General features: G+C 38.2%; 1 protein-coding gene across 1 annotated transcript in view; it reads left to right on the top strand.

Annotated features, from left to right (window-relative positions):
- Nucleotides 1-5,808, top strand: part of skia (v-ski avian sarcoma viral oncogene homolog a) — a 58,567-nt gene extending 52,759 nt beyond the window's left edge. Inside the window, exons 6-7 of the mRNA XM_057356055.1 lie at nt 78-308; nt 1,920-5,808. Coding sequence (XP_057212038.1) covers nt 78-308; nt 1,920-2,117 — 429 coding nt within the window. The 3' untranslated portion in view covers nt 2,118-5,808. The remainder of the gene's footprint in view (nt 1-77; nt 309-1,919) is intronic.
- Nucleotides 5,809-15,717: the final 9,909 nt, after the last annotated feature.

Here is a 15,717-nt window from a genome sequence, read left to right as displayed (position 1 = left end):
AACACACACAACACACAAACATATGCACAGATGTTAACAGCATGGCATAAATAACTGATCACCGGTTTTCACCACAGGAGCTAGAGTTTCTGCGCGTCGCTAAGAAGGAGAAGCTGCGGGAGGCGACCGAGGCCAAAAGAAACCTGCGAAAGGAAATCGAGCGCCTGCGTGCAGAAAGCGAGAGGAAGATGAGGGAGGCGAACGAGTCACGTATACGGCTGAAGAGAGAGCTGGAGCAGGCCAGACAGATGCGAGTGTGTGACAAGGGCTGTGAAGCTGGCCGTCTGCGAGCCAAGTATTCTGCACAGGTTAGTTCAAGCGCATTTTCACAGACGTGCAGATTACTTTCTAGATGGGCTGGAAAGGTTGTCGCTTTAGTTTGGGCATGGTTCACCAAAAAGATCACAAAATCATTTATTCACCCTCATGTCATTTAAAACCTTCTGTGGAACACAAAAGAAGATATTTTGAGAAATGGTCTAGCGTCCATACAGTGGAAGGAAATGGGGGCCAATGTTGTTTGGTTTCGAACGTTCTTCAAAATATCTTCTTTTGCATTCTGCAAAAAAGGTTTGGAATGACATAAGAATGAGTAAATGATTCTTTTTAGTGAACTATCCCTTTAAGTTATCCCTGAGTGCTTTCTTAACTGAACGGGTTTGTTGCAACCGGCTGCAAAAGAATAACCAAATGAATGAATTATAAAGCGTACTTTATTGGGTGATCTAAAGTGACTGTAGTAGAAGTGGGTATGGATAAGCATTTACAAGTGTGTATGCTGAGATGCATGCAACAAGACACCCCACTCTTACACATTCAGCTGAACTCTCAGACTGGGTGTGCCCCTGCAAGTCTGATGTGAGATACGTTTCATTTCTCAGAAGGAAATTGGGTTACTTCCTTTCAGAGACGTGTACTTCAGACTAAACAAGAAGAGAGAGACAGCACTGAGATGTTTGTCTGAAGTGTGTGTGTGTGTGTGGGGGGGGGAAGGGTAAACCCTACGGTATGGGGACAAAATGTCCCCACAAAGATGGCAATATCCAAAACCCTTGTCCTTGTGGGGACATTTTTTTGTCCCCATGAGGAAACAAGCTTATAAATCATACAGAATTAACTTTTTTGAAAATCTAAAAGAGCAGGAAGTTTTTTGTGATTGTTAGGTTTAGGGGGTGGGTTAGGGGTAGGGAATATGATATACAGTTTGTACAGTATAAAAACCATTGCGTCTATGGAATGTCCCCACAAAACATGGAAACCCAACGTGTGTGTGTGCGCGTGTGTGTGTTGGGGAAGCTACACTGCAAAAAATGACTTTCTTACTTAGTCTTTTTTTCTTGTTTTTCAGTAAAAATGTCTAAACATTCTTGAATCGAAGCATTTTCTTCAGAAAAAATCTGCCAATGGGGTAAGAAAAATAATCTTGAATTAAGGTTTACCTTTTTCTTCACTCAATTCAAGATTATTTTTCTTACCCCATTGGCAGATTTTTTTTGCTTGTTTTAAGCACAGATTCACTGAAATTTCATATTTTTTGACTAAAAACTAGACTTATTTTCTTAGGTCATTTTGCTCATCAAGAAAATGCATCTTGATTCAAGAATTTGTAGACATTTTTACTGGAAAACAAGAAAAAAAGACTAAGTAAGAAAGTCATTTTTTGCAGTGTACTATGAAACTGTAGCTTCCTGACTTTCAGACGGCTTGTTACGTAAAGCAGAAAGCTGAAAAACCGACATTTAAGATATTTAGGAGAGCAAATATATATCCATATATCTACATATATAATAAAACAAAAACATACAGGATAAAAAAAATGATTAAGGGGCCGCCGTGCTTTTATGTTAGATAATGTTAGATGCACTTCCACTAAACATGTGGATAGACTCACACACTGCGTGTTTTCTCTGTGTTTTCAGATCGAGGACCTGCAGGTAAAGCTGCAGCACGCCGAGGCAGACCGAGAGCAGCTCAGAGCCGATCTGATGCAGGAGCGGGAGGCCCGGGAGCATCTGGAGAGAGTGGTCAAAGAGCTACAAGAACAACTCTGGCCCAAAAGCCCCATCAAGAACGGCACAGAGGCAGCACCCCCCATCGCCAAAGACACCAAAAACTAATCGTCTCTGACTCGTGACTCCACCCAATCCGCATCAACACGGCCCTGATCGACAGCACCTACCGCCCAATCACGTTAACTAGCGAGCGGGTGACCCTGCCCCACCTGCTCCTCGCCAGTGCAAAATTGACGCAAACCGGAGCTATCCTGGAACTTCCGTTGAGGGAATTCAGACTTTGAGAGCACTGAAACGCATCAAACTTCCAACAAGAAATAACAAGGAAACGTCAATTCGGAAAAGGAAAAAGCCAATAGCACAAAAGCTAACGGTGCCTGAAACTGAACCCATTTTCAAATGAAGACTTTTCTATGATAAATTGATGATGAGAGTTTTTACTACCTTTATAGCATGCTGTCTGCCCCGACGTCGGAGAAAAAGACTCGCTATCCCTCCCGAACTAACGTTCCTTTCTGCGGGGAAGTACGATGAAATTCACTTTGTAATAAGCTATTTCGGAGACTTCTTGGTGAGCGTGTATGAGACGAAACAAAAACCTTTCGTCTGCAAGAGCCTCAAATGGATCCCTCTGTTGTCATGCTCAAAAAGAGAGGAGTGAATCTCTCTTATGTCATGCTGGTTAAAAGAAGCCATTGTCAGACAAGGACACAAATAGTTAAACACACAGACTCACACACACTTGTCAATGTTAGAGAGATACCGAGCAGGAGAGCGTTGAAGGGCTGTGGAGAGCTTGAGGTGGAGAAGTTCAGCTCTGTTGAATGGGGAGAGATATTTGTACTCGAGTGTTACGATCAACCCACAAGCACTTTCAATTAAACGGTAAACAAATGCTCCCCCACGAGCTGTACACGAGACCGCACAGATACACCACGTGCATACAACACGTACGACTAAACATAAAAGTATGATGTCGTTAGTGTGTGCGTTGACGCGTAAGTGCACTCGAGTTTGGTGTCTGCGTGGAGGTTTGTGGCACCTGTTCTGTAAGACTTGTGAGGGTTTGGTTATGTTCTCATTGCGGCTCACACACACATACAGTGCAGTGCTTCTCCGTGGGCAGAGGTGCAGAGATTTGGCCCGGCTCACAACCGTGGGCGGCCATTTTAGAAATGAAAATAAAAGCAAAAAAACTATTCGGCTTCTAGGGCTGGAGGTGTCATGTGATCAAGAACCACAAATTTTTCTTTTTAAGTAAATTATAACATGTAAATATGAAAATGTTTTGCTTTTTCGCTTTTTTTTTTTTTTACTTTACAATAATGAATCGCACTTTGTCATTACAAAAAACTGTCTAAACGCATTACGCTCCCACACTCTCCCACACATTTATCTCAGAGAGTTTAGTATTCCTAAGTATAAAAATAAACGTTTTTGTTAATTATATGCAGTTCTAATAAATGCAATGTAATCATGTGTTTAAGACAAACTATTGTAAATAAAACCGCAAGAATTTAAAAGAATAAAGGTTCTACCTGCTTGCTTGCTGAAACGTGGACGTGAAGCGTCCGCCCGATCCGACTTTAATTCAACATTTATCATAGTTATCGATATATGAGTATAATCGTTGCTAAAGTGTTATTGTTACTGTTCTGGATTCCTGCGTGTTTTGAACGGTTCAGAATCAAATTTATAGCCGTTCGGAATGTATGGGCGTCAGACACACACATCAGCATTGGTAAAGGGAGTTTAAATAACAATGCAGGTGCTTCTCTCGGCTAAAAGGTGTCGTGCTTTGAGAGAGAGCATATTACTGCGTACAAACATGATGAGAATGGATGAATGAACGAAGTTTAGATGGTTTCAAAAAATGTTTAAGCGCTCACACATTAGCTGAGATAGACATATATTTTATACATGATTTATATACAGTACATTGGGTACAATGCAATCAGAATGTATGTAACGTTTTGGCTCTTTCATTTCGTCTGTTTTTTTTTCAGATTATGTGAATGTTTTGTTGCTCGTCTTATGTTCCTTCTTTCAATAGCAAGCTTATGTAATTTCTTTCATATGCATGGAATTTAAAGAAAAAGACAAACGTCTGCCATTCATATATTCATTATTGGGCATTAAAACTCTATATGTAATTTTTTATTGTGTTATGCAACATAAAGCTATTTTAATCTCTTTTTTAACCACAAAGGAAAACGACACCCTCTCGACAATAAATTTCACTATAAGAGCTCTTAAAAATGCAAAACGTACACATTTAACGGCATTACTCTTGGGCTAAATACAAACCTTATGTGCATATGCAATGCTGGAAACCCTCAAGTGCCTGTTTTTGGCCCCTTGGGGTTCCAGAGGAGGAACAATTATTACATGAGCCTGTTTCGTGCAGGCCGGCCCATTTGCACTCTCACGTGGGGGCGAACCCTGTGGGGTGCTTTTTTGCACCGCTGGGTTCACCCCATTTTGCCAGAATGAACTTGACTATCATTGCTTAAGGGCAAGCCGCAGCTTATTTGATAGGTTTTAATGCCAGTTTGTCAGTATTCCTTTGATGTTTTCGTCTATAGATATGAATGAATAAATAAATGCATAGCAGAATCTAATGCTCCAATTGCCACTGAAATAATTAAAATCTTATAGTAAGATAGCTTTTAAACGTATGTCAATAAATAAACTCTTCTCTGTTTTTAAAGAATAAACGAAATATATTTAAGAGAAGGTTACTTTTGCTATAGTTATAAAAAAAGAGCTATTAAAATGATATGGTTATCATTTTTTGGCAAACAGGGGTCTAGAGAAAGCCCAGGGTCTTAAACAAAAGAGAAGCTGTGCGTTTTTACAGACCAAAAAAAGTAAAAAAATCTTTCAGATGAGGTTGTTTTGTAGTTGTTTTTACACACGAATTGATACGTGTAGTTTACTTTGTTCACAGTTTTCTATGAAAAAGGGAGATATTGTTCACAAGAGGCTCCTTTGCTCCCGATATTATACATAAAAAGGATTTTTTTCTAAAAGAGCCATTTTTTCTAACAAAAGAAGCTACGATACAGCAATAACAACATAGCATCATTGATAAATGAGCAGGATTAGCCAGTCTGATGATAAAGTACAAATTCACCAATGTATATAGCTGGTTTCTTTTTATTTTACAAACATTGTATCATAAATGTATATTGTGTTTCTTTTTCAGAATGAGAAAACGCACCTAATAGTTGTTAAATTTTACGTTGTGTTTTTAAAAACGAAAAGAATGTTTTTAAAACAATTATTTCAAAAGTTATATTCCCAATACAAACGTACTACTTTATTCCACATTCTCTTGTTTTTACAAAGAACAATAACAATGTTCAATAGAATCCTTATGGTAAATGCCTTTCTTTCTCAGTCATCAGTGTTATGTTGATTAAATATCAAATACATAAACTCTGGTTGAATCAGACATCCACATCATTCTTTTAACAATCTGTTCTTTTTTCCATCCCAATATATATCTTCTTAGCCCTTCACTGCTGCTATAACAATATACTACAAACTTTGCAACTCTTGAAATTATTTTTATGGAAGAGATTAATGTATGCTTTCTTCTACTGATGCCGCTTATACAGTTTGATCTGGCCCATTTCTCCCTCGTAGACTTTCGCTCCTCTTCACATGGACTATAAAATGTAAGATAGACAGCTCTATGAGACTAGAATTGAAAGTATTTCGGCTTATATACTGCAATGTCAGGATGTACAGTGTATAGACCCATAATCAAAAATAAAGTTGTTTGTCCAGATGTTGCGTGCTTTGTCATTTCATCTATCGGGCTTTGAAAGAAAACAATATGCAAATAATGTATCTATGTAATGCGTGCTTGTATGCATGTGATGGTGCATTTGTTGCAGTATTTTAATGGGTGAATGCAGCGGTTTCAAGATACATTGTGTACCGGTGAAACACATAATGTTCTTTACGTTAATAAGGCTAAACTGCTTTTTAATGCAAAAAAGCATAAATGGATTAGTTATTGCCTAATGAAAGCACAGAATAGAAGTGTCACAAATTCTTCAGATTACCTTATAGCATGTCATGTGCATTAACATTGTAAGGTTTCTTTTCAGATTACAAATTCCAGTGAAGGCCTAAATACTATTAAAGACTCTTATGTAGCTTAGACAAAACCATTTGGAGTACTTTTTTCTTTCCATTTTTTAGTTTTGATTTTATCAATAGTAGCATATACTGAGCTCTTTAAAGAACCATGCACAAGAGGTCATAAATCAGATCACCGGAGCACACGGTCAATAAGACAAGGATAAATCTACCTTTAAAGAGATAGTTCACCCAAAAATAAAATTCTGTCATCATTTACTCAATCTCAGATCGTTCCAAACCTGAATAAATGTCTTTGTTCTGCTAAACACAAAGTAAGATATTTGGATGAACGTCAGTAACCAAACAGATCTTATCCCCCATTGACTCCCATTTATTTTCCCCACTTGAGGGTGAGTAAATGATGACAGAATTTTCATTTGTGGGTGAACTATCCCTTTAAATGGACCAAATGGACATTAAAAGACCCATAGTCTTGTAAAATATTATAATATTTATTCTATATAAAATTGGCAAAATTGTATTGCTACTTTATCTGTTAAAGTCTATTTTCTATTTAATCCACACCAGTATTACACAATATAAATGTATGCAATGGTTTTATTTCAATTGGCTAATGCAAATTTGCTAATATGGTTTGTGTGAAGCTGTAATCAGACCCCTGGCCTTTTTGTTTACAATAAGAGGAGTCAAACAGCATGCTGTTTTGACTAGACAGATGTTTCTTGTTGGAACGACAAATGCTATCGTGCAGCTGTGAGGAGTACAGTGTTATAATGTGCCATTGAACTGTGATGCCGTTATTGAATCAGTGAACCTCAGGGGACGAGCATCGGTCGATTTCAGTTGACCCTGTGTGTGACTGGGCGTATGGGCTGACAAACTGAATTATGGTACATGGGAAATGTAGTTCTTTAAATCTCCCAGGGGAATGATGTGGAGTTGGATTATTCATTATTCTCTTTATCCAGACGCCGCTGGGACAGTGCCACCCTAAAACGATTGCTTTAAAGGGATAATTGACCCCCCCAAAAAACACTTCAAAGCCTGTACTGTATATGACTCTTTCAGAGAAGCTAGTGTGAGAAATGTCTCAGTGGACTTGTGTCCTTACAATGGAGGTCAATGGGGTCCGATGTTGTTTGGTTACCAACTTTCTTCAAAATATATTCTTTTGTGTTCTGCAGAAGAAAGAAAGTCATACAGGTTTGAATGATACAAGGGTGAGTGAATAATGTAAACATTTTCATTAACTATTTGTTTCAACAATAGACATTTTACCACTTCAAACAGTTTAATTTACTGTATAAAGCAGTCAGACCACAGTTAATGGATGATTTTATTGTGTTCCTGTAGCTCAACAGCAAGGATAAGATCACAAATTCGATTCCCTGTGAATGCGTACATGCAGTAGTAAAGCGCATAGCTTGAATTCATTGCAAATTGCTTTGGATAAAGCATCTGCCAAATGCATAAATGTATGGTATGATAAATCAGCCATGTTCTACACGAAAGATGTTACACTGCCAAGTATTCACCACCTCTGAGTCCATTGAACATAGTATTGTGGGTGGTAATACCTATAAATCTATAGATTTGATTTATACATGCATAAGTTGTGGTTTGGGTGGACCAGCTCCAAACGTGGCCATCTCTGCATCTCGACTGATGTTTTAACCGTTGTTGTTTGCCAAACGTCTTAAATAATTCAGACGGCTGGACAATTCCGGAACAATCCAGGTGGTTCCATCACAAGCACCATGCATGGATGGAGATCACCCTGGTACTCCAGCTTCTGTTTGTGAGGACCGCAAGCCTGTGATGGTTCACCAGGGAGATGTACAGTATGAGACATGAAGGAGGCCTGTCAGGATGCAGGACAGTTATGCATTTGAAAAATAATCCTTCCTAAAGTGCAGAAAACTTTTATATTCCCATTATATATACATTTCATATATATCTACAGTATATACATTTCTTGAATTAAATAGACTCATAAATTCATTACAGTTTAACTTTATCACAAAATCACCATGAAGTAAACCTTGAATGTTGCCACTTTATGTAACCATGGTTTATGCCCCAACTAATACATACAATATAAACATTAATAACACTAAATTACTACATTTATGCATTTGGCAGACACTTTGGTTCAAAGTGAATAGTATTGGTAACACTTTACTTGAAGGGGTGTTCATAAGACTGACATGACACCTTCATAATCATGACATAACAAAGACACTGACAGGTTATGATGTATTGCTTTATGTCAAGTTGTCATAACAAAGACAACTCAAAAAATGTCATCTTTGCATTAAAATGACATAAATCAGCGAATGACACTTAATGACATGTCATATACAATGTCATAAACATGCATAAAATCTCCTTCATATTCATGACATGTGTCATGTCATGATTATGAAGGTGTCATGTCAGTCTTATGAATACCCCTTCAAGTAAAGTGTTACCTAACAGTTTATTCAAGGTATTTTACCAGTATGTGTTCAGTGGGAATCAAACTCACAACCTTTAAGTTGCTAACAAATGCTCTACAAACTGATCTACAGAAATAAATGAAATGAAAACGGGTACTTAAGAAATATTTCCGGCAAGTTTTTCATGTTTATCAAATGTATTAACCAAAAAATGCTTTAGAAATACTGTTTATAGTCAATTTATAGTTTTGTGCTCAGTATTATTCTCCATCCTGTCAGCCTTTTGCAATGTGCTTTTAACTAACAAAAGCCAGTTCCTTCATGACAACCTCCTCCAAGAAGTGACATCATTTTTGGTGAGACAACAATGGCACAAACATCTGTAAGTACAAAATTGGTTTGAAGTATAAGATGGTTTGTCTCATTCTAAAACTGTCCAACCTTTTGATAAAATCACACACATAAGTCAAATATGAAAATAACCTTTACTACATGTAAGCTTTCTCTTTATCTCTTACATTTACATTTAGTCATTTAGCAGACGCTTTTATCCAAAGTGACTTACGGAGAGTTCAGGGAGCAATAAGCGTTATGTCATACAGGAGCAATAATACAATAGGTGCTAATACAAAGTTACTAGTTTCAACAAAAGCTAGACCACTACCTGTTGAGAGAAAGAGAGAGGGTTATTTCCCCTCATTTGTCTGTCAAGTATTCACAGAAGAGATGGGTTTTAAGTAGTTTTTTGAATGTTGTGAGAGATGTGGTTGACCGGACTGAGTTTGGAAGAATGTTCCACCAGGATGGAGTTGTGAAGCAGAATGAGCGGGAAAGCGATGCCCTTATGAGAAGGCAGTACAAGACGCCGCTGGTTTGCTGAACGCAGGGTTCTTGATGGGGTGTAGTGAGGGTGTGAAAGTATGCCGGTGCAGATCCAGTGATAGTCCTGTAGGCAAGCATTTGTGATTTGAATCTGATACGGGCTTCAACCGGTAGCCAGTGGAGGGAGATGAAAAGGGGTGTCACATAAGCCCTTTTGGGCTGTTGGAAGACGAGGCGTGCTGCTGCGTTCTGAACCAGCTGGAGTGGTTTGATAGCCTTTCCTAAACTAGACAAGTGTCAGGGTTCTGGTAGACGGAGAGCACACCACGGAGGTAGATAAGAAAAAGGAGTTTATTTCAAAAACAGGAATATCCAAAAACAGGTAAGTATTTCAAAAACAGGAATATCCAAAAACAGGTAAGTATTTCAAAAACAGGTAAGTATACTTATCGGGGTAAAGAATTGCAGTGAAGACAACAAGACTGAACAGGGAAGAACAAAAAGGTGCAAACTTAAATAGAATCCTGATGATGTGATGCAGGTGTGGACTAATCAAAAATGGTGGATGTGCGGTGCATGCTGGGAAACTGAGTTCAGAACTCCGGGGAGAGGGAACGGATGAAGCGAGCTGGCGGTGACGACATGGGGGGCGTGGCCGGTGGTGCTGAAACCGTTACAACAAGACTAAGTACAACACTAGACATAACTAGGTATAACTAAACTAACTAGACACAACAGTACAAACCGGGAGGGTGACAAGAAACAAACCAGGCAAAATAATCCAGCACAAGACAGAAGACACAAGGGCATTAAATAGGGAACTAAATCAAGAGGGGACAGGTGTAGGGCATGAAATCATAACGAGCACTAGAGGAAACAAGAGGGCAGGAACAAAGACGAGACTGGAGAGAGTATGGCAAGCCAAAAGGGCCAAAATAGTCTCTCTCCACGTAAAACATGGGGTTCTGTCATAATCCCACCACTAGGCCAAGAGAAACATGACATGATGCGGAAGAATCATGACAAGGAGTTGTGCCGCATGCTCAGTGAGATAGGGTCTAGCCTTCTAAGGGTCTTCCTCTTAGTGGGCAATGGCTGCTTAAGCCATTTTTTGTATTTGTATTATGTTTATTTTAGATCTATTAATGTTTACTTTTTGTTTGACATCATAACACTTTTCAATGAGAAGAAAGGCATACGATGGTTAATATGTAACACTATAAAACGCCAACAATTAAATGTCCAATAAAGAAATAACAGATCCCTAACGTTTAAAAACTTTTACAAAACATAAAAATTAAATAAATAAATACATCCAAAAATACTTGTTAGTCAGAAGAAATCACTAAGAGAACATAACTAACTTTCCCACAGTTGGTTAAATCCTCACCATTCATTTCTCTTTCCTGTTGCATCCCACAGTATGCAGGGTGCGGCTGTTCTGCGCTCAGTTTAAGAGTCCTTAAAGGTCCTCTGTGGTCGTGAGTGTGTGAACGTGTTAGCTGAGAGAGTCTGCATGTAGTAGATACTGCAATACTGTGGGCTTTCTTATAGCTTTCACAGGGTAAAGATAGAAGGTTAAGAGATTGAGGGTTTGGAGGCTGGTTTAAAATAGCGATGGATGGATTTTATCACACACAAACAGCGGTCAAAAGGGTTTTGTGCAGTCAACCGTTAGTTTTAAAAAAGGTAGAAAATGTTTGGGCATGTTTCTCACCAAATCCAAATGTTTCAAAAATGTCTCTGAAATTGTTTGTTATTTAAAGGAATAATTTAGCATAGTATATGGTGACCAGGGCTTGTCACAAAAAGGACCAAAAGCCCAAATCACGCACTAAATTTAAGCCATATATTATCGTTAACAGTTCACCATATCTCTCAAATCTCATTTATGCAATATCTTTCTACATCACAATCGATCATGTGACTGGTGAGAACCAATGGCAATCACTTCCATTAACATCAAACCCACGTGTCTTTAAGTGCCAACTTAGAACGAACGCAGCTGAACGAGACCAGAGAGCAAGATGAAGATGCAGGTCACATTTAAACATATGTGGTCCAACAAAGTGAGCAGGTTTCTTTTGTTTTCCCCGCACAGACAGGCTGATAATTCAGCTCTCACCCAGCGGGGGAGATGGAGCTAGACAGTGAGACATCAGGTGGAGAGAAATAACAGATCTGCTAAAAGAGATGCTAAAATGTCAGAGCCAGGACGATTATGCCAGGCTGGCACCGCAGTGCCCGCTGGTAAGATGGAGATGAAAGAGCCTCCCACTGGCTTCAGAAACCAAGAGCCGAGCTCACAGGAGGAAGACGCAGCAGGAGGGGGGTCTCGTGGGCGTCAGACGGACTGAGATGGGGGTGGTGTGTCTGTACGTCTGTATTTGTGTGAGGAGGATTTACAAAGCATTATTGAAAGCAATAGTGCACCAAAAAATGAATCCAGACGCGTGATCTCACAGGAATTAGTATTTTACAAGGTTCTATTTCAACACAATCTCACAGCAATTCGTAACTATTTTGCGAGGTGGCTAATTTGTTTGAATTCGTAAAATCTCATTAGTACATTTCAGTACGACTGACGTTAGGTTTAGGGGGGCTTCAGTATGGCGTTTGTCTAAATATTTTACATTTTTTGTACGATTCACATCTTATTTGCCACGTCGTAAAATAGTTATAAACTCCTGTGAGATCCGGCTGGCTGTTTTGTAGGACTTTGTATGAAGTGAATTGTACAAAATAGTATGATTAGCAGATAAACGCTTTTTTTATTTGAGGAAGTTCGAAACATTTCTAAAATTCTATGAATTTAAGAGTTTATACTGACATAATTGCACAACCTGCATTATGTCAATTACAATAAAATTGCATCGCCAAACCACATTCATCCCCGTTTTCACTTTTGTTCAGCACGGGGTACTTTTTTAATCAGCAATGCACACAAACTAGATACAAAAGTTTCTTAATTAGATATAAAAAAGGAAGATCCTGTTGTTTCGTGTTCAATGCGTCACATGGGACGTACCGCACTGCTCTCTCTCTCTCTCCCCGTCCGTGTGTGGGATGCACAGGCTCTGTGAGTTAGAAATGTGGGCTGCAAATTCTCAACGGGTGATACAAAGAGAGAAAGAGATGATACATTCAACATATAAAAAACACGATGATTAATTAAGGGGGGACAAGAATCGAAGTGAGTTCTCTGAATGTAACGCAGAGCTCTATTGAAAATGTATCAAAGAATGTGTGCCCTTGTGTTAGCCTTGTGAATTCAACAATAATCAAACTAATGTATGATACTGTATTCACTGTACACGGCCTTACAAGGTGTACTGAAAAAGCAACAACATGGTATTACCATAGTACTTTTTGTTAGTGGAGAAAAACATTAGCAGAGTAAAAATATATTAAAGCAATAAGCCCCAAGAAGCAGTGGGTTACTGGGGTATTTTATAACGACTTAGAACTCCGCTCAGCCAATCAGAATCAAGGACCAGAACTGACCGTTTTATAATACAATTTCAGACGTACAATTTCAATATTTTTGTTATAAAATTGTATCTTGGTAACTGACTCTATGTCTATATTTTTGTATGTCTGAATAGTGTGTCTGTTGGTTTGATCGATATTTCAGAAAGCAGAAGAGAATACCACACAGACTCCAGTGTTCTGGAGTCCTGCCAAGAGAGCGGATGTTAACAGAGCAACCCACACACATACACACACACACACACACACTGTAACCCACTAACCTGCCCCCCCCCTCACACACACACACACCAAAACACACACTCACACATGACCTACACCCACTTGCCAACACACAGACACACAAATGCTAAACCCACTCACCAACATGCACAGAACCGTAACCAATTAACACCCTGCCGACGCACACAACTGTAATCCACTCATTACAGTATACATACACCAACCATACATTCATGACACACACAAACAAACCTCTCAGACACTCATTTAAACTAATGAGCCACTGACATTTTGACTGTGACAATGAATATTAAAATTCGATTTTTACATTCATTGAAGAAATGTGAGCTGTGCTGAAGTTGTCATCATCTGTTTTCTCGGTTTGTAACTTGTTGCTTAAGGGTTTTCAGTTTAGTATTTAATGCAGGACAAAATGTACAACCAAGAACACCTGATTGACAGGTTTATCAAGAACTAAGAACGAAAGTAAACATAACTTGTTGTGATTACAGGGTATTAAACTGCAACAATGAAAAGTTGCTGAATTTCTAATGCAATGGAGCATTTTTATTTTACATACTTTACGTACTTATCTTTAAGGAAGGTCTGTCAAATTAAAGATAATATTTTGGGGCAATTCCAATGACTTATAAATGCAATCACACCTTATTTTTATTTAATTGTAATTTTTTAAAAATTGAAAAAATAAAAATATTAAAATGAAATAAAAAAAACAGAGTGGGGTTTGTTTAAATACAAATCGCTGCTGTCCTTCTGAAACTTTGTATCTCTATATATTTTGTCATTTAATTTTTTTTGCCATAAACCATTATTATTGTCACACTTTGTTTGTCACTGGTTTTTGCAAATAGAAAAATGCTTTTTATACTTTTATAAAAAGTATTAAAAAATGCTGGTCAACTTTAACAACACTGTATTTACTCATTTAAAAACGTTCTTTCCATTCTTTCATTTAAAAGAAAGTTCTTTCCCTTACCTGAAAAAAAAACATCTGAACATGCGAATCTGGACATGCGAACCTTCGGAATGTCCTTCCGATAAAATGCAAATATGTGCTGAAAAAAGAAAGAAATTGTATGGTACAAATGAAACTTAACATATACTGCATATCTAATTATGTATATGTCTGCACTCCTAAAACAGTTGTGTTAAAAACAATCTATGTTATTGAGACAAAACACAAAATGCGTCGTCCTTAACTAGACACATCTCTGGGTTATTTCTGGGACAACACATTTTCTGTTACTTTTAACTCAGCCTTTTATTGATTTAGCACAAAATGACACATAATGTGTTAGTTAGCATAACAAAAAGGAAAGTAGTGTATATATAAATATATATCGCTTGACTATATTCATATCATAATATATCTAGGTCTACCAGTGTTCTGTATATATTACCACAGATGGCATCTGCGGCATCCGCAAATAATCCGACAGGTTGCTCATAGCTGTCAATCACTCAAAAAGTATGCAGTTCTTTCTATTCATTATTCCACACTCTTGTTTATTTCCAGTCTCTATAAACAGAATGTCACATCCGCGGTAACCCTGTAAATAACCGTGTCCATCCAGCCAGGCACCCGGGTCAGTGTGTGTAAGGTATATCTGCAGACAGGAAGTGTGATTTCTACTGGATGATAGAATGACAGGATGCATCATTAACCTGAGTACAAGTTACATGTATATACACATTGCATAGCCACCATTACTTATGACTGTCACATCTGTCTCACTGTCTGCCTGTCGTCCACTCTGTATCTCCGGCTGTCTCTCTCTTTCTCCTCTTTTGCCCTGCTGATCTGCTCCTGGGTGGATGAGTGTCACTAATCATTACTAATGTCAGTCTGTGCCCTCAGTTGCTTTCATAGAAACCGACTCGGGCCTCATGTTCTGTTTCTTATTACTGCCGGTATAACGAAAACAACACACACAGTCATATAGACGGGGTCTCTCAAACACACAAATAAGATCTGTAATCAGAAAGGGTTTTCTGGGAAATTCGTCTGCATTGATTTATAAATAGGATGAACGTCCGAGTATCTGCCGACAGATAGATTACTCATTGACTGTCTGCTACTGCTGGCTGGAATTGTCTAATTGGCTTTACGCAATTTCCAAAACACTTGGTTGACAGGTTTATCAAGAACTAAGAACAAAGGTAAACATAACTTGTTATGATTACAGGGTATTAAACTGCAACAATGAAAAATAACTAGTTGCTGAATTTCTAATGCAATGGAGCATTTTTATTTTACATACTTTGCGTACTTATCTTTAAGGAAGGTCTGTCAAATGATGTCAGATTTGTAAGGTAAGATAAGGAGACTGTTTTAAAACACTGATTTTTGTACTGGATCAATAAAATACGGTTTTCGGCTTTAAAGGGAATTGGAGCCATGGACCCCAAACAGTCAATGTGCACAGTCTGGTGAGTTTTTAAAAAACGAATAAACTGGCTTTACAGTCAATGAGTGACAAGTATTGATGACCAATACGCATTTTCGTTTATCCCCAAAGTCTGCATCAATAGACATATCTATTACTTGATCCCATCTTAAGAATGACTCGAGGACTCGCTTTATAAATAATGCAAAC

Source organism: Triplophysa rosa, linkage group LG17 (assembly GCF_024868665.1).
Source record: "Triplophysa rosa linkage group LG17, Trosa_1v2, whole genome shotgun sequence".
Classification (NCBI taxonomy): domain Eukaryota; kingdom Metazoa; phylum Chordata; class Actinopteri; order Cypriniformes; family Nemacheilidae; genus Triplophysa; species Triplophysa rosa.
The sequence above is the reverse complement of the archived record's forward strand: the minus strand, read 5'-3'. Positions and strand labels throughout refer to the sequence as shown.